Source organism: Micromys minutus (genome assembly GCF_963924665.1).
Source record: "Micromys minutus genome assembly, chromosome: 29".
Taxonomy (NCBI): Eukaryota; Metazoa; Chordata; class Mammalia; order Rodentia; family Muridae; genus Micromys; species Micromys minutus.
This window is the reverse complement of record NC_137964.1, coordinates 6,226,137-6,246,720: the sequence shown is the minus strand read 5'-3', so window position 1 is coordinate 6,246,720 and position 20,584 is coordinate 6,226,137. Positions and strand designations below refer to the sequence as shown.

At 37.6% G+C, this 20,584-nt stretch overlaps 1 protein-coding gene across 4 annotated transcripts in view; it reads right to left on the bottom strand.

Annotated features, from left to right (window-relative positions):
* Positions 1-20,584, bottom strand: part of PAN3 (poly(A) specific ribonuclease subunit PAN3) — a 104,791-nt gene that overhangs the window by 35,619 nt on the left and 48,588 nt on the right. For 3 of the 4 annotated variants that reach the window (XR_013975605.1, XM_080940397.1, XM_080940395.1), the window contains one exon: positions 16,795-16,942. Coding sequence is in view for 3 of the 4 variants with exons in the window: in XM_080940397.1 (XP_080796523.1) it covers positions 16,795-16,942 (148 nt within the window). In the remaining variant the exon portion in view is untranslated. Of the gene's footprint in view, positions 1-3,663; positions 3,761-16,794; positions 16,943-20,584 lie in introns of those variants that run through there. The other variant, XM_080940396.1, reaches the window with a different exon arrangement.

Genomic DNA, 20,584 nt, shown 5'->3' with positions numbered 1-20,584 from the left:
TATGTAGCAAACACCACTGCACAAGTTTTTTTAGCAAAAAGTAAGCAGATGGAGAAGACTGAAAAGTTCTCAACATTCTACTTCTCAGATACTAGGTGGGTAGCAACCTCACAAGCAAACCTTTAAGAAACAACATTTTGAGCCGACTTCTGCACAAACACCACAGACTGTCTTGGGGATGGCTAACATTTGAGGAGCACGACCCTGCTCTCCAGTGATTATAACAGAAAAACGAAGAGCCATGTTCTGGTCTTCCTGTCTAAATACATTTCTCAGGAAATGAGGAAGAGAAAAAGGTTTTGTTTGTTTGTTTTTCTTTTTTTTCCTCTTAATCATATTTTATTTTTTTAAACTTTATTTTAAAAAAACAAAGATAAAAAAAAAATTTTAAACATTTTTGCATAAATGTATACAAATACAATTTTGTCAGTGCTTGGCTTTTTTTTTTTTTTTTTCTTTCTTTTTAAGGTTTGATACTCTGCATTAAGGTCTTACTAGTTACAATGAGCAAAAAGTACACGTAAAACAGGATGTAACCCGGAATTAGTCAACATTTTCTTGGTGTGTAAGGATTGAGCATAACGGTTTTTTTTTTGTTTGTTTGTTTTGTTTTGTTTTCTTTTGTTTGTTTGTTTTTCCAATCAGGGTTTCCCTGTGTACCCCTGGCTGTCAAGAAACTTGTAGACCATGCCACCACCAGGCTAGGGGGAAAAAAAAATCAAGATAATGAGCTGGGAATACAGTCTGGTAGCAGTTTTCACTAGCATAGCATCATAAGATCCTGAGTTTGAGGCAGAGCACCACCTCCAACCACCACAAGCTCCTGACCCCCTACCCCCCACAGGTTACAGACATACATACTGATTTTAAACGGTAGTCCAGGGATTAAACAGAGAGATTGTGGTTAGGAGCAAAAGCACCCACACTGTGTAGGGCTTACAACATGTAACTCCAGCTCCCAGGGATGAAATGCTGTCTGATGGCCTCTCAGGAAATGCGCATGCACACACACATACACACAATTCATTCACAGACATGTACATATAGATGATATTTCTTTAAAAAAATATTTAAAAGTAAAAGATAATACTAGCATAGAATATGCAGGGCCCTGAACTCGGACTCACATCAGAAATGGGAAGGGGAGTTTTGAGTAACAACAACTCAATTAATAGATAAAACTGTCTTTTACTGCCTAACAATTTAAGTCAAAGCAATGTCAATTAAATAATATAGTTAGTTATTTGAAACTGAAAACACAGAAAAGTTCCCGGAAGACTTTAACTTAAAGACTTACTAAAACAAAACATTTCTTATTATCATTTTGTTTTATTTTGTTCCAAGAGATGGGGTCATTATGTATCCAAGGATGGCTTTGAACTCCCTTTGTAGCGTAGGCTGAGTTGAAATGACATCAGCCCTCCCACCTCTTCACACACTTTTTATGCTTATTCTTTGCACAACCTTATATTTGTTTTAATCTAGTAATCAATATCAGCATAAACTTAAAATTTTCTAAATTTAGAAATTCTCACTGTCAATTAATAATAGACACCCCTTTGAGTTATCAATTAATGCAAGATTACTGCTTATAGACTAAGAAAATCTATTAATTAATTTAAAGAATGCTTTTAAAATTCCAATTTTAAGCCAAAACAGGGGAAGCTTCCCCATTTCTTATACATTCCTCAGCTACTACTAAGCATAGTTCATGACAGAAATGAACTCATGTGCTAATCTATGCAGTGACCTATACTGTCCAATTTAACTAAAATGTAAATCCTTAAAAACTTTGTGAAACTAATATGCCTAAAAGCAAAAGTTATGAGACAAGAAGGAAACACCATAAAACAAAAGTGCACTGTCAAATCTCACAAGCTATCCCAAGAGACTAACGCACAGAAGACCCATCCCACAAATTATCTCTACAGTCGCCGGGCCCTCTGCAGTAAGCGCCTGTGTTACATGGTTGGACCTAAGGCTCAGATGCTAGGAACCTAGTCTGTGCTTCAGACAAGGATGATTCAGGAGGGTTTAGAATTAAAGGGTTGCTGGAGAATCTAAGTACTGTGGAAACATTAACGGATGAGCTACATTTCACTTTTTTTTAAAAAAAGGAGAAAAAAAAAAGTGGACGTTAGGAACCAGAAATATGATAAATCTTCATTATGTTTGTGGTCATATTTGTGTCTATGGAACTAATTGTAATACTTCTACAAGAACTGGCTATGAATTTTTAAGGAGGCTTACTAAACTTTAAATTATGATAATTTTGATATTTTATTTAAAGCTGCAAAAAGGGGTAAGAAAAATAATCATTAAAAAGTGAACATAAATAAAGAATTAGGTTAAGCATCATATGGCATGTGGTTTAAAACTTTTCACTTTTAAGATTATTTTATGTGAAAGGGTGTTTTGTCCCCATCTATGTTGTGCTCGACATACACGCGGTCCCTGTGATAGTCAGAAGTGGGCACTAGAATCCCTGAACTGGAGTTACAGATAGTTACTGGTGCTAGGAATCAAACCCAGGTGGGGTTAACTGGTCCTCTTAGGTCCTCTGCAAAACCATCACTCCAGCTCCATACAGGTACTTAAACTATGGATCTAATTACAAGGTAGGCTATACAAACACATCACCCTACAACCAAAAAGGAACAATGGAACTCGTTAGAAAAAGCCAGAATAATATTATTCCACCTAATCATTTTTTTTTGTCTGATCAAATTCAGTTTTGCAATTCTTAAAACTGGCTTCAAGTATAGTGAGTGCCATGCTTCTGGTCATAAAGAACTGTGCTGCAGCTAACACGCCCAAAGTTGACCTCTATGTAACCAAGTTTTCAAACTGCAATGTTAGGTAACTTAACACCCCTAGCTTCTAGTCTCAACAATAAAAAATATTAAAAATAAATTTGCCTATTTGCTAGGTTTAAAAAAATTCCATGATTCCTATTTTTAAATCACATTAGCTTTTGCATAACTAAAATTACACTCAACCATGGTACATTTCAATCCTTCAAAATGACAACCCAAAAATATCTCAATATTAATGTACTGTGCCTAGAAAATTTAAAACAAAGATTTTCTTTCTGAGGCATTTTAAAACCCTCAGTACAAATTAAAAATCTATTTAATTAAACACATAATTACTCTCATTTCCTTTAAAATTCCTAACACAAAATTTCAAGTTTCAAGGTAAAAATTATTTTTGACAATTACTGAAAAATCACATTGAAACAACAGCCCTAGTCTGCAATACTTATTCACCGATCTGATAAAACATTTAACCGTCAAAATACATCCCACTTAACTCTACCAGTTTCAAGCCACAAGTACATATCCTCCCTTTGCAAAAATTAAATATCCAAGTGCCAAAGATTTACTCAAGACAGCTTATAATCGTGTGAAAAAAGGGTAATTAGGATTTCTGAGCCACAAATACCCTATGCTGACTGCTCAGGACATACAAATTCCAATTTCTTCATTTTACAGAATTAGTCTATGAAGTTTTGTGATAAAATGAAAACAGAGTCAATAAGAATATTGATTGATTTCCAGAATTGATTCCTTCACAAACCCTGTTTTCACAACAGCAACCCCTTATCATAAGGGGAATTAAAAGTTGCTGAACTCAACAATCCCTCCAGTTAAACAAACAGACCCCTCATAGAGCTGTCCAACGCTGCCCAAACTATCCATCCTTTAGTCGAATCAGTCAGTTTCATGAATTGTAGGATTTATCTTCAAGTCCAGTGCTGACTCAGAGGGTAGCTTGTTCCCTAGAGAAAACAACCAACAAAAATCAGAACAGCTACTGCTCATAGGCTCTTTCAACACCCAAGTGGAAAGGACATACTTATTGGGTCCAAATAAAAATTTAAAATATTAAAAAATAAATAAATAAAAGAGAAAAGAGAGACAGACAGAGACAGAGATCAACTTCCTTTCAACTACAGAAGGAGTCAATAATCAAGGGCATCTATATGCCATGGCAATTGCTTGAAGCGTTCACTCCATTACAGCAAGAATATTAAATAGCCAACAACGTTTATAAGAAAATCTACTACACAGAACCATCTGGTTCCTGATAGAGAAGGCACTATAAACGGCACGTACTACAAAGGCTAAATCTTGTTTGGTTTATCTTTAAAAGGCTGCCTTAGAATATTTTGGTAGAGAACATAAATCTCCACACTCTAAAGCAGTGGGCACACCCAGAGTAGCTTTACTTCAGGTGTTCCTTAAGCACAAGGCTCTATTCTGCAGTGTAGTGCTCTCACTCCAGCTGTAAGAAGAGTTAACACGCACTCTTCTTCAGTTCTAACTGAACCCTGCCTTCCTTGGTATGTCTAAAACAGAAAGGAGAAAGGGTCTGCATGCAAAGCCCTTGAGCTTCAGAATACAGCTCCACAATGCAAGGCAGCCTTTCCATTCCAACAGTTAGTGGTGTTTATTGCAATACTATGCTAATGTGAGTAAAAGAGTCATGGGAAGGAAAAATAAAAAATAAAAAGCAAAGCCAAGGGGGGTGGGGGGGGAAAAAAGCCCAACAGCTCAAACTAATTCCAAAACACTGAAATGACCATAGAGAATCATAAAATTGACCAACCCAACTTTTCATTTATCATTTTGTGTGTGGTGGGAGTGGGGAGTATTGTCTACATGTATACCTGTGCATCATATCCATGCTTAGTGCCCTCAGAGGCCAGAAGAGGGTTATAGAACCCTTGGAACTGGAGTTAGACGCAGTTATGAGCCACCACTTGAGCAGTGAGATTAGAACATGTCCTTTGGAAAAGTAACAATTGCTCAACTGCTGAGTCATCTCTATAAGTTATAATTTTTCACTTTGAAAGCTTTATCAGTGTTAGTTAATAATCAAGTATGTAAAAGCACACCTTAAATCAAAAGAACTGTCCTTACTTCCATGTCATAACCTCAGTGCCTTAGATGCCTAATTTGTGGCAGAGGATATATTGGTGACTGTATCCTGACTGTATCATTTCAACACAGGAACCTGGCATCTAAGCTCTGGTGATGTGTATGGAGATGTCAAGACCTTGGTTATGTACGACCCTTGGGAAAATGAACTGTCATTCCTGTGTTCTGTGATTCAAATGAGGAAGCTCAGCAGTGAAGTACTAAGACCCCCCAGTGCTCTAACGGGCATGGTAATGTCCCTCTTGCCAGGGAAACAAGCCTTCTTTGCCAGGGGTTTTCAAATAGTAGTCAGTACTCACAGGCTTCTGTAAGTGCTTCAGGACTTCAATTTAAATTGAGCTATTTTCCCACTACTTATTACATCAGCCAAACATAAATACAGGCCACAATTAGCTTGCATTTGCTTTTTAAAATACTGACACCAATATAACTTGTGCTGAGCTGGGAATTTTCATGCAAACCACAAATGCTAAAAGGCTTGCTCTTGTCAACCTTGTACTTTAGATACACATTGTTGTAACTGTAAGGTAATACTCTGCAGTAACCTTTATCTAAATGTACAAGTACTCAGAATAAAAGAATACACAACTCATCCACACACCTATGATGTTCATATGTCAACATAAAAAGGGAGACTGAGGCGTTCCAGAGCAAATGTTATCTCTCAGCCACAATCTCAAGGTACTATTTAACAAAAGAAACTTAGCCTTATCCTTCTAATTAACTGTGGGAATTGGTGTAGTAAATTTGACCCTGTAAATGCCAATTCTAATTTCAGATCCTGAGGGTATTTACAGACTTCATTTGAGAGCTCTGCTTGCAAACCATTCTGAGCTCTAAGTGCAATTTTGACTCACAGGTTCCCATGAGGCAGAGGTGCAATCTAAGGCTTTGTGGCCATCTCCTGCCACAGGTGCTCCAAGGTCCTTTCTTAACTCTTTCTCTCCTACCAGTTCTCACAGTTCTGAAACTTTGGGGGTTTCAAATACAATGTGTCCAACCTTGAAGAATTAAAGGCAATTGTTAAAAATATAAAAGAGAGCTGATCATGTACTTTTTGCTTTCCGTATGTCACAGCCTGTTTTAAAATATCAACTTGAAAGATAAAAGGAACTATCCATATGAACTAAATATTGGCTGGTTAGAATTTAGCTAATGAAATATTAGCAAAATATGAATGTACCATATGAAAGTATAACTTGGTAGCAGAGAGAGAGAGAGAGAGAGAGAGAGAGAGAGAGAGAGAGAGAGAGAGAGAAGAAAAAGAAAAGAAAAAGAGAAAGACTAAGAAAGACAGGCAGACTGACTTTGCCTTGAATTCCTAAGAACTTGGAACTCTTAGTGATCGGCGCTTAAGGGTAATGGATGGCTATTGCAGACAGAGAACCCTACTCCAAGTCTAGCTCAGAACCCTGCCTAAACTAGAATTTTCTTAACAAGTCCTGATGTAAATCAGACTATAGATTTTGTTTTGTTTTTCTGAAAGTTCACTGACTAGGGAAAACATTTTAAATTTAGGCTAAGCAGGAAAAAAAAGTTCATATGTTCTCAACTATGTGGGTTCTTTTGTTGTATGTGTGTGTTTGTTTGTTTTTGAGACAGGGTTTCTCTGTATAGCCCTGGCTAGCAACCAACTCAGAGCACTGGTTTAAAGTCAGTGTTAGGTTTAAAGTCATGCATCACAATGCACAGTTCAAATGTGTTTAAAAGATCAAATTGTGTCAGTGGTGGTGGGATTAAAGCACACTTTAATCTCAGCATTTGGGAGGTAGAGGCAGACAAACTTCCAAGTTTGAGGACAGCCTGGTCTATAGAACAAGTTCCAGGACAGCCAGGGATATACAAAGAAACCCTGTTTTGAAATAACAAACACCAAAAAAATAGAGACCTTACCCATCCTCTAAAATTCATCTCAAATATTTTCTTTTACATGAAATTTTATTACCTGCACATACTTATAAATCAGTAAAATTCAACTTTCTTCATGTTTTCTAACATCTTGAACTTTCCCCCTCTAGAATTAAAGAGCTTTGGTCAGGAGTTATGAGAATATTAAAAATAGACATAAAAGTGAATGTTACCAATTTGAGGCTTTAGAGTTAGGTCTTAGATCGGGAGAGGGAATCCTGTGCTTGAACATAGTCATCACAGGCGACTGTGATCTGCGCTCTTGAAAGCTCCCTGGAGCTTCCCAGGAAGAACAGGCATTGAACAAGATCACTGAACTAATGGTCTATGTGTGATTGCAATAATAGATTAAAATGACAAAAAGTCCCCAGAAGCACTGAACTTCATAGGATGAAAAACACATGTAAGACAAGCAGACACAGACTATAGAAGTTTGATGAATGAGTCCCAACACCACAAGTGCAGGAAACATCGAGAACTAGAGTAACAGAAACGGTGTTTAAAGAAAAAGGGCATTTAACCTCCATCAATGAAAAGTAGGCAAGAGCTCAATAAACAAGAATTTTTCCAAGATTCCTTAAAATGAACATTTATATATCTAGTGTTTATGTGCATTTAAGTGTGGAGGTTAGAGGACAACTTCAACAGTCAATTGTTTACTTCCCAGGGGTCAAACTCAGGTCATCAGATTTGGCAGCAATTTAGTCACTGAGGCATCTTGCCAGAGGCAGAACAATGATAGGCAAAGCCCAGAGCAGAGGAAGGTTTACAAACTGTTTGAATATACATTTTAAAAGAGCAGACCAAAGGCGCTAGTACAACCCATATAATGCAGACATAGGGTGACTAAACTTGCTTTGTCACAAAAGAAAGTGTTTCTCAGTGGCTGCAGTAAGAGTGGGCCACTCTAATGACAACTGGGAAGCCATACCTGATTGTCAGTCATTTTGTTAAGTATATGGAAAGCCAACTGCCAAAAAAAAAAAAAAAAGGCAAACCAGTTCAAGTGCTGAAACAGTGCACAGGAGGAGCCATGGCGGTTTGCTGCTAGGCTGGTGTAACAGCAATTTACTGTTCGGCAATTTGTAGCATGAAGGCAGACAGGTATGACATGAAAAAGGCACAAAAAGAAACTTCAAATTTCTTGCTCAAGCAAGTCTCTAAGAGTGTTGTCTACTGTTTAAAGGACAGACAAGACAAGGCTATGACTCAGACAAGTTAGAAAATACCCTTCACAATAAGAGATCTTCACATTGATAAGCTACTTAAAGGAAAAGCTGAGGCTGGAAATATGAACCACTTAGTATTTTTGCTAACTATACTCTTTTATAGCATTGCAGAAATTAAACAAAAAAGAACCTCATAATAATCACACCCAAAACCTGTACTAAGAACATTATTAAAGACAATTATAAAAAGGACCAGAAAGTACATAGGGGCAAGAAAAAGAAGCCCTACTTGCTCAGTGTTTTGAGACTTAAGATTCCCATTGCCAAGCACGCTATGCTCTTAGGCCCTGGTTCCTCATCAAGACTGACTGCAGAACTGCCCAAAACCCTTTTTAAAACAGTCATGTTGAGATGAGCAGAAAACAAATAAGGTGCTAAGTGAGAAACTAAACTCTTCAGATTAGAGTGGGTCCCAGTCAAGGATGCTCTAGTTTTTGTTTATTTGCGTGTTTGTTACTACAAACAGTGTTTTACTCAGTACTACTTGGGAGCCTAAAACTCACAAACCTACCCCAGCCTTCTTGTGGGTTGTCCTGTGTGCTGTTTATGTTTTGATGTTAATTCTACCTCCTCAAAAGAGGCTGCTCCAACAAGGAGTGGATCACATACTCAGGTGATTTCATTCGCACCTTTTTCTCCCCCATTTAACTAGGCAAATAAAGTTTAGCACCTGTGATTGGGCCATGGAAGGGGAAAGGTGGGGCTGGAGGTTTCAGAGAGAGTGGTGGAAGAGAGGAAGAGAAGGGAAGACAGAGGAAGAGAAAGTGGAAGGAAGATGGAACAAACCATTTGGCCCACAGAAGCCACAAGTAGCAAAGCATCTCATAGCTGGGGAAAAGAGTAGTGTAGTGGTAAATCTGCCCAATCTAGGTACACAGCTTATAAATATTGTAACAGAGTTGTGTGCTTTACACAAGCCTGTTGGGGTTAGAGATTTACTGTCACGCCTTCTGAAGAAAAAAATTTACATAGAAAAAAAAAACGAGAGAGGGAGGGGGGATGACGGGACAGGACAGGACTGAGATCAAGAAAGGAGAGAGGGGGACGGAGAACTCCTTTTAATTGGACTAAAAGAAGAAAATGTTGGGTGTGCTGCTCCTTGATAAAGATTAGAGCCATGTTAATTTTTTGTAAGATTGCAATTAGGCCTTTCTAGTATAATAGTTCAAAAAGTAGTAGTAGTGCCTTCTTACTGAATACTAGTTTAAATTATTAAAGTGAAGCCAAAAAAATTCTTTACATAATTGCATATGAAACAAACTCTTCCCTCTTTTAGAGGGGGACATGCTCCCCACTGACTTTAACAACAATGATATACCAAGACCAAATCTACTTAAAAGCTTGCACACAAAACTGCTTTCAGGTACATTATGTTACTCAGGAATTCAGAATCATTTTTAGTAGTTAAATATGAGAAGCAAAAATCACTTGGGCTAACTTTAACTTCCCCAAATTTTCAACATTTAAAATACCAGGAATATGCTGATATTTACTTTACTAACTCATTTAATTTATTATCATAAAATCTAAGTTTTTGTTAAATAAGTCATTTTTCATGACACATAGCAGCTTCCTTTGGGTGGTGAGGGGAGATACATGCATGTGTGTGTGGATTGTGTGCACTCATGCAGACATGAGCATCTGATGCTTTCCTCAGTTGTTCACCACTGTGTATTTTGTGACAGGGTTTTCACTTAACTTGGAACTCACCAAATGGCTAGACAAACCAGGCTGCAAGCCCAAGGATCCTCCTGTGTCTTCTCCCAGTGCTGGGATTACAGGAGCATGTAATCATGCCCAGGGTTTAGTGAGCGCTAGGGATCCAAACTCAGATGTTAATTTTACCCAGAGTCCATACTCAAGCCCAAATACAAACGTTTTTATTTTTCAAATGAGTTCTTTTCATAGAAACAAAGATAAAAAACTCCCGAGCTCTCACAACAGAGAGATTAGCCATGAAAAGCCAGTATCACCTTTATACTTTAAAAGAGATCAAAATTCATGACTTTTATCTAGAGAGATAGCCTTGCTGCTTAGTTAACTAGCCTGCAACTGGTAATCCTCCTACATTACAGGAGCTGGGCTTACAAGCATGAATCAAGAAAACAGAAAAGTGACCTGGGTGTCCCCAAACTTGCCCAAGGACCTGAAATGACAGGCTCTTCTGTGGACTTTTCACTAGTAACAATTTCTTGAACCACAGCATTTAGATTGCTTCAATGCAACACCAGAACAGAGTGGGGGTACTTGGTTCAGCAGGAACTCCTAACACCAGACTGTACAACAAAGATGGGCACAACCCACACAGCATGACACATGTGTAATAAACCAGCCTCACCAACATGGGCATGCTGTGCTTTCTCTCAAACAGAATCTAGAATTGAGTGGTAGGAAGGTAGTGACTTGGGGAAAGGAACAGAAAAGGAAGAAGTGACTAACTTAACCTATTACTTCATGTGCTAGTATTGAAAAAAAGTATTAAAATAAGTGCATGAAAGGTTGGATACTACATTAATATTGGGGAGCAAAAGAAGCATTTTCTTTCCTTTTCAGTTCATTTAGAGATGGCTAGGTCAGTTACTATAGCTGCTTTGATAACCTTTTGTCAGCAAAAAAAGAGATAGAACTGGCTTACAAAATTATAATACAGGCTTAAAATACATAAGCAATGATTCAAAGTTTTCAACTGTAAATACTTTGCATCTAAAGAGACAGAAATGTAGTACAACCACTTAAAGTAGTGTAGTGTAGTGTAGTGTAGTGTAGTGTAGATCCTGAGTATGGAGGAAGTCCCAGGTTTCACTCATGTAGCTTCTAGCCAACTAGAGACAAAAGATTTGAACACCTGCCCTCAATTATTTTGTAACCAAGAAACGCACTTGTGCTCTATGTAGTCTCTGAATTTGGAGATGTGTGTCTACAGCATAACTCATCTGTACACACTGAAGCAAGCTGACAAAGCAGTTACCATCATCATCAAAGCATCATCTTCATCCTACCCATCTACATAGTTGTTACAACAGCACATAGGTGTGCTGCTCCACCCCCAACAAGTGACCACTATTAGTTACTGTTTTCAAAACCATTGCCCTAAATGTAGAAAGTTATTTATGAAATTAGGGAAGGAGGGTATGTGCACACAGGGGCGATCTCATTTTAGTAATGTCAGTGCGTACAAGATTAATGGCCAAATAGTCCAGAACTAAATGTTCAGTAGAACCCTTCAGCCCACAGCAGAGGTTTTATTAGGATTCTTCACTGAATGTTTATTTATAGTAAGACAAGAAAGGGCCAAGTCTGTAATTCTCCTTTCACTACGTCCCTTTACAGGTGCCCTATCCTCTAAGACAACCATATGCATATCTAAACGGCAAAAGGAGTAACAAAAATAACTTTAGTAATCAAGCTAAGATTCAAATGATAATCAAACGACAAGAGCTACTCCCATCCAAAAGACTCCTGCAGAGTGAGGCCTGTCCTAACTACACAGCAACCACAGCAGCAACTGTCCTCCCTGTATTCGCTTCCACTCAAGTCTACAACAAAAAAGCTGAAAAATGACAAGAAACGATGCCTGGAGCTGTAAAGCTATTTGATTTGAAGCAGGAAAGGAATGACTTGTATCTCTCCACACTCACACTCACCGAAGACTCACAAAGATCGAGGCTTTTGTTAACACATGCTCTCTCTGCTTCTCAGTTCAGTCAGAACCAGCAGACTGTGCTAATGCAACAGGCTCTTGTAGAAAACAAACTCCCTCAATGTCCACCTATAAATCAAAGGTAGACGGGGTAGGAATTTCTTATTTCTACACAAGTACGGCAAGGAGATCACAGGACATTAAAATTCCCTTTTAATCTAACTGAAGAATTGCCATCCTAGTTTTGCTATTTCTCTTCATAGTCTTTATTTCTGTAATTGTTTTCTACACTTTACATGTCACTGAACAATGCCATTTCAGATTTTAAACTGTCTTCACAGAAACAAAGTAGTATATGGAAAGCCATAGAACTACTTTGGTAGGACTGTCCAGGTTTCAAATGTATTCGTTATCAACAATACAACCTAGGTACTACAAAAGCTTTGCTATAGATGTAGGTCACTGAATCTGCCAAGTATCAATGAAGGGAACCTCTATCCCTTCCCATCCAGCCCATCCCCTCAGCTCAGGGACAAGACAGGCAACATAATACAATGCACACTGGAAAACCACAACTGGAAGTCTCAAGTCTAACAGGCAAATTAACCAGGAATTTCCCCAGCCAGTAGAATCTTAACTACTAGTAGCTATATACGCCTTACCTGACATGACTCCAAGCCAGCTGCAGCAGCCACATCCCCCTCTGCGCCAAAACCGTCTTGCCTCAGCTTCCTGAAATTCCCAAGTAGGACAGGAATACAACCAGATGGCATCCCCAACCTGGGTATGGTCTAGAGTTCCACTGCCAGCAACCTTCCCCGGGATACCACAGTCTGTGTCTGTACCAGATTCATGCAGCAGCTGCACCTGCATTCATGCCACAGCCCCTTTCAGACCAGCTCAACATTAGAGGACAACAAAATGCTCCTCTGCTCAAACACTCTTAAGGCCCTGATCTTAACAGTAAAATAATTGTTAACTTTTAAATTTTGTTTTTAATTAAGTAAAGTAATACTAAAACTTAAAGAACCTTAAAAGAGTTGGAAGATTATGCTGAACATATCTGAAAAACAAAGTAGTTACAAAAAAATGGACACATGCAACTTTTAAATGATACTTAACAAATACTTTAAAGCTGCTTATAGGAATGATCAGCACCTCACCACACAAACTTCTAGTTCTGAAGCTGTTAAACTTTGAGATTCATTTGTTTGACTTATTCAACTATATAGATTAACCATTAATCCTTAAAAGTTCTCCAAAAATGTTTATTGAATTAATAAAAAATCATTGTATTCAATAAATGTGCACGATCTTAGAAATTATTTCCCAATACAAAAAATTAGGTTTCATTCAGTAAGCTTTATTAAGCATTGCATATTGTGGTAGGTTAGAAATAAACAACCTTTCATAGGGATCTGAAACTTGTAATATTCTTTGGAAATCTATATTAACATCTAAAATAATTACAGTACTATAATCAAGAATTATCTCTATTAATAGAAATATAAAACAATTTAGAAGTCAATTCAGACTAAAATTTCAAAACAAATGTATGATAGAATTACTTAAGAATTTCATAGAAACCATTTTAGGGTAGACTTGAAAAACAATTACAAGGAAATGTGTTTAGAGTTCTCTTCTGCTCAACATGATCATGTTTAGAACTCAAATCTATCACTTTTCGATATTACATTCTTAATGGACACAAGACAATTAAGGTTGTAGCCTCTGAACGTTCTTGCTCTAGCTCCAGGATTCTATAACATCAGCTGTCCCGCTGCTGGCCATTTCCAGCTGACTATGTCCTTAGCTGGATATCAGAATACTAATACAGCTAGATACAGCCGGGCACACATAGTTGTGGGTTTCATTTTACTTACAACATTCTCTCATCTTTACAACTTATAGGGTGTATTTTTAAACCTACATATTTTGTCAATTTAATTATTTTTCCTGGTTTCCCTTCCCTCTTACCTTTTAAAGAACAGATCAGTTTTATGAATATATACATACATGAACTAAGGTAAAGAAAGTAATTAAAACTGTGTGGAAAACACTTTAAGAGCATATGACAAAGGATAAAAAACTAGAAGCAGGTGATGGGTGATAGCCAAATACAACACAGTTCAACACAACCAATCATTTCTGTTTTCACTCCTCCCATTGTGAGCTGAGCTGCCTCGGTTACCCACCAATGCAGTGTATACACTCCAAGCAACTTAAGCAGAGATTTCACAACTTGCCCCTGTAGACAAGCACTATGAAACCTTGTTGCCATCTACTCAGATACCCGTGTTAGATTGCAAAAGAAGCCAAATGTTCTACAATTTAAATGAATTAAATCTCTCCCCTTCCTTGGCTCTGACGGAAAGCACAGACCTGATTAACTATACAACTTTATTTTATTTTATTTTTTTAGAACAGAAGGGATCTTCTGACCCAAACCCTTCAAAATCATTAAGGTCTGTAATGTCTACAGTAAAAAAATTTTCAACATTAATGAGCAAGAACAATGAATTAATTCATGTCCCCATATCTTCCTTCCAACCCCCTTCACTTCTCCCCTACACTTTCTCCAAGACCAGAGTTAACAACAGCATTATTAGTGGTTCCACTCATTTGGCACCACTGCTTCTAGGATTGTGCAATGAACAATTGGTCACTTTCTCAGAACACTGAATACCTATTTCCCTTCAGTTCATGGGATTTGGGGCAGAAAGAGTATACAGCTTAATGACAGAATACTTGCCTAGCACCTATGAGGCCTTGGGTTTAAGCCCCAGTTATATAAAAACAAACAAACAAAAAAACCTAAAATAAAACTGGTAATAAATGAGTAAAATTAATAATGCTTACCACAGTAATTACCCTTTTTCTTATATTAAACATATACAAAGGATATACAGATTGGTCAATCCGAAAGCCTGAAGGAATGGATGTTTGAAAATGCTCAAGTCACTGTTTCCTTATTTATACATTAACAGCCATCTTTTCAAACTCAAGAATTCTTTCATTAAGCAGAGCAAGGTGTTCAGTCCCTAAGCAACAAGTGCACATGCCACACACCACATAAAAATGAAGAACACTACCTGGAAATCATTTTTAATCATGCTTCGGTTATGTCGACTTGTTAATGGCTACTCCTTAGCTTATTAAGTCTATTATAAAATCAAAACACTATTAAGAAAAAGTGTGATTTTATAAAGTCAGCAAATGGTTTTCATGCTTAAAATAAATTATTTTCATGGCACAAAAGCATTAAATTATTTCATAAACTTGGCATCTTCTCAAACTTCCTAAAAATCAGTTCAGGGAAACCTTTGCTAAGACCAAGTCTTTAGAACACTCTCTAAACCAGCTATATAAAAGTATTCTTATTGGACTGTGCTTCAAAGGGCAATTCTGAGAAAGGTATTAACTAGTGATTCTTAATTTTTGAAAGGCTATGAACCTTTGATAATAAAACCTATGACCAGAGGAAATGCATACTTACAAAAACAAAACAAAACAAATTGTACGGGGTCCCGAAAAGCCAACCTAATCCTTATTCCTTAAATTTGTAAACCACAACCCAGGACACTCAGAATTGCAGCTCATGTGTTCGATGTGTATACAACAATGGAGGTATCAGATGTTGGATTATAACCTAAGAGACACCAGAGACACTTTCCCAAGCCTTAAAAATGTACTTGTGGGGGGAAAAATAATAGAATTGGAGGGTTTTTGTAAATAATGTTCTGAAAGAAAAGCACACCTCAGTTTTTCCTTTTCTCATCTCAAGAATTAAGTCATTAACAATGTGGCAGGAGAAGGAAAAGTATTAAGTGTGCTGATACCTTCATCCCAGCACTTCTGGGAAGTACCTAAGCTTAGACGACTATTACCCACACGAGCACTCCTAACACAGTGGCTGCTGAAGTCAAGAATTTATTTGATATGATACTCTGACCTACGCCTGACAGCCCCAGAGAAAATGGTTATGTTTGTCATTAATAACAAGAAGAGTGCTGTAACTGTTGTAACAAGAAGAGTTATAACTGTTGTAACGTAGTTATGCAGGATAGTAAGTTAAAATCAATTCACCCTAGAGGCTCTGGTACAACCTTTTGCAACTAACTGCAACTAGATGTCATTTACAAAGTTTGTGCCTGAGAACTGTTAACTGGGATATTTTTTAAAAAGCCCTAATTAATGCTTTAAATTGAAGTGTGAGATTTTGTTGGGGGCTGTGGACTGGACACCAATGCTACTCAATATGGAACCTTTAAAATAACTCCTACAAGTTACTAGAAAGCTTCAAAAGAGGCTGGGGATCTTTTCTAAATCAAATGCTCTTAAATTTTAAATTCCTTGTAATATTCCCAGCTCCTCATTTACAAAGGCCTCTGCAGGGAGCATAGTACTGCACCCACAGTCCTAACACATGTGACGCCTGAATTCTTTACAAGAGCAACCCTCAAGTAGCCTCATCAACGATGTGTATACAATATCTATTTCTGATACAGGGCATTAACTAAGAAAATGTTTTATAACTGGCTCATTACTGTTGATTCTTTATCAAAATATAACGGTAACTTATGACGCACAGACAACCTCTTTAAGAATTTCTAGATTAATACCTGGCTGATACGTAGATTATATTATGCTTTTATAAGATGTTAACCCACCTCCTGGGGAGGTTTATAAGCACTTTTACCAGACATTTAGTTTTGACACTACGTTCCAGGGCAAAGAATGTTTGCTAACTTAACTGAAAAAGACCCACAGGAGAAGCCATGGGAAGGAACCAAATGGAAGGAGCTGTGGTAAGGAAGTGGGCAAGTGTGGGGAAATCAAGAAAGGAGGGGGCGGGGCTAATAACACCCCCTGGCAACACAAGCTGTTATTCCAGCTCTGAGTTATTTCAGGCTGAGAGACTAAGACAGATGTTCTTTGTTGCAAAGTGAATTGTTCATGTATACAATTACAGTTCTAATAAAATAAAAAAACACAAAAACAAACAAACGAACAAAAAACCCACAATGCTTACACATCTGATACCTGAAACTCACTAGAAAGTTACTCAACTTACCTGGTGCTAATCCAGCAGTAGCAGGACTTCCCATGGATGGGTGAGAGAAAACTTGAGAGAAGGCAGACATATTTGACTGGGACACGTTACTCAGCCTGGAGGTTGATCCTCCTTTAGGTATAAATTCGCTTGCAGTAGGATTTGGTGTCTAGTTGAAAATCAAATATAGGAAGTTAACACACTTTCCGCTCCCAAATAAAGACATTTGACCCTACTGGGTATTATTGTTCAGTCTTTTACTCACTAAAAACTTCTACTGAGTTTAAGCCTTTTAGTTTTGTTACTTTAGTATAATTAACTTTCTTAGTAGAAATGTGATAATGAAATCTGAGGTAAAAATGTTTGTGTGAAGAATTTAAACCTCCATAAAATGTAAATGTGCATGCATCATTTCTAAATCATCCTTATAGATTTTCGAGAACTGGAGGTTGAGGCTACTTTTTCAAAACGGAGCAACAACTTTCAAACTTCTATCTTTAAACTACTTCCCAGGATAAGGATCAAAAGTGCCTTTCTTTCTAAATTAATCACTTCCTGTACTGTAAGAACAAGCATTTTCCCAATATGGTATTATGCAAAGTCAAGAAAACAGTTAAGGCAAATATAAGAAGCAAAGGACAAGGAAAACAAAGTGTAAAATGTGACAGTCCTGCCATGTACCACCACAGCGACTCATTGCAGCACTTACCACGTAAGATTACACGGGCAATCTTTTCACAGTAGCATTCCCATATAACTCCTTACATATTCAAGGTGGATATCACTTTTAGCATTAGGGACTACTAAAAACTATGACACTATGTATTAAATTTATAAAGCTTGTTTCTGTCCACTTGGAATGCTCACAAGATAGAAAATAAGAAGATGAACTAGTTATTATAAAGCCTACCACAACTTCCTTATTTGATATGAATGATCTAAGAGTACAAAGTACTGGATCAGAAAGGAAATAAGCCATAGGCTAAACAAATTAAAAACTTTAAAATAATGTTACTGGTAAATAAACTTAACCTAACTTAACTTGAGCTAACCTCAAGTTAGCTGACTGTGAACATCCTGGAAGTACACAGTGAAGTATTCATGCCACATCTAAGACTTCTAAGAAATTCTGAAAGGAATAGCCAGACCTAGCCCAAAATATGTTTTCCAAAGAAAATTCCCTCTATAATCTCATAAAGGTATTAAGGAAAGATGAATCTCCAGATGCTGACGTTTCCAAAGAGAATGACATGAAGTGGATGGCCCAAACTTCTGGAACGGAAAGCAAGCCAATGAAAGTTGGGAGGTAAATGACAACCAGAGGCACCAAGTATGGCAGCCCTACTCTGCACCAGTCAATGCCAAATCTATTTTAAAGACATCTTATAAGAGCCCAAAATGCACCAGACATAGTGATGCATGCCTTTAATCCCAGCACTCGGAGGCAAAGGCAGGTAAATCTTCAGTTTGAGGCTAGTCAGCTCTACACAGAGAATTACAGGACAGCCAAGGCAATACACAGAAAACACCCAGTCTCAAAAAATGAAAGTGGGAGAAAAACGAACAAAATGCCTAGGAAAAATGCTTAGGCAACTTATCAAGATTCCAGGTTTGTTGGAGAGACAACAAAATTAGATAGGGAAAAATCTTACATTAGTATATTTCTAAAAAATTAAAAATCACCCTCTCCATCATGCTATTAATTATACTGATCGAAATAGACTATCAGATTTCAAAGCTGAGTTTCTCCTATTTAAATCCATTTTTACTTTTTCTAAAACCTGTATTTTCTGAGTATGTTGGAAGAGGAAGGTATTTGTATTTGTATTTCTTATGAGAGTAAATACTTGGGAATACCATGTAGACCTTGGATTCACTGACACAAGCTAAATGGGCTGGCCAGTAAACCTCAGAAATCCTATCACTCTACAACCCTTGAACTGGGATTACAAAAGCCTGTCATTACCCTGGTGATTATGTGGGAGCTGGGGATCCAAACTCAGGTCCTGATGCTTGCATAGCAAGCACTTAACCAACCAAGCCATTGCGTAGCCCCACAAAAGCCTATTTTTAAATGTCTTTATAAAAAGAAAAATGAAAAGGTTCGTTGTGCTTACAACAATCATCTATCAAAGGGTCCAAAACTCATTACAATAGAACTTATTAAAATCAATGTAACTTTACAAGTTAACACACTAAACTGCAGCCATCAAACTGAAACCAAAAGCCCATCCACTGTTAAACAGGTGTAAAGGTCCTAAAATCTTTATCTTTCCTGTTCCTTCTCTTGAGTAAATGGCTTGTGAGTTTGTTCAGCTGTGAGCATAACAAGCTCAAAAAAATATATAAGAATAAGCACATAGGTACTACTGACAGATCATGTTAGGCAGAAGAGAAAAGTATCATGTCCTTTATCCCCAACGCATATTATTCTCATGATAAAAGCTCAGGAAGCCAGTCAATAGAATAAAAGAATGCATTCAGGATAGTGAAAATGTGGCACCTACACACAATAGAATCCCATAGCTTTAGTAAAGGAAAATCAGAAAATCTGAAAGTAAATGAATAGAATTTTAAAGAATTATACTGATTGAGGTAACCCCAAATCAGAAAGAAAGACAAGGGCCCCAACTTCCTGCCCATATGTGGGTCCTAACACAGGGTCTTTAGACATCAGTATTTAACTTGAAAACTAGAAAACTAGGAGAAGGGCACTGGGAGTATGAGGAGAGTAGAAAGATTTTAAAGGATGTGGATAATAGAATATGGGTAATATGAAGTGGAAAGAAAATGGGGAGGAAGGTGTGGGGGGAAGAATGAGAAGGTAGACACAACGGTGAGGAAGCAGTAATACTAAATAAATTGGAAAGATAGATGTGGAAACCTATCTTTATACCCTTTCAGATAAAAAAATCTCTCCTCCCTCTCTCCCTCACTCCCCCACACACACCAGTTTATAACTAGAGTCATCCTACTTGGGGGACAGTGTGCCTCCTCCCAGAAGCCACAGGTTGCCAAATAGGCCCAATGCTGGCTAGGTTTGTGATTTTGCCCCTCAAGTTGCTGCTCAGGGTTTTGGAGTTTCCCAAAACAATACAGGCTATTCCCACTGCCCTTGGCTGCCCACCAGAACGTGATAGTTAAGTCCCTATTGCTAAAGACAGCACACGTTTTAGTCACAGGACAGAAAAATCAAACTAGTACTGACCTAGAAGGTAATATGTAGGCTGCTGGGGAAGAAACATCATCCAAAGTTTTACCCCACAAAGGACCCTGCATGTTACAATAACAACTAGCCTGAAAAGATTTTCCCATGAGTACAACAGTAGAGTGGCATGAATGTTGTGAGATAATTGTTTTCTGATTGGCTATATGGCCCACTCCCCAGGAGAAAAATCCATGCGGTACCATAGATTTGGTCAAAGACTATGGCTATGTTCCCAGAGGCAAAATTATCTCGCTACAGTATCAAACTGCTTTCTAAATGAGTATCTTTAGTCACATATTAATGATGCTCTCAGCCCTCAGAGAAGCATCTCTGTGTAATGGATATAATGTGATTAACACATAAACTCACATTGGATATTAAAAGCTATAATGATGCTAGTAAGAAGGTTGCTTTAGAGAGACTAGGAATGCTGGCACTGTTTGTAAACAGTACTTGCTATGCAAGCATGAGGACCTGAGACCATATCTTTAAGCACCTACATTAAAAAACAAACAAAACAAAACAACAACAACAACAAAAAAAAAAACGTATTTCGGGCAACCCCAGCCAGCATAGTCACAAAACAGTGAGCTCCAGGTTCAG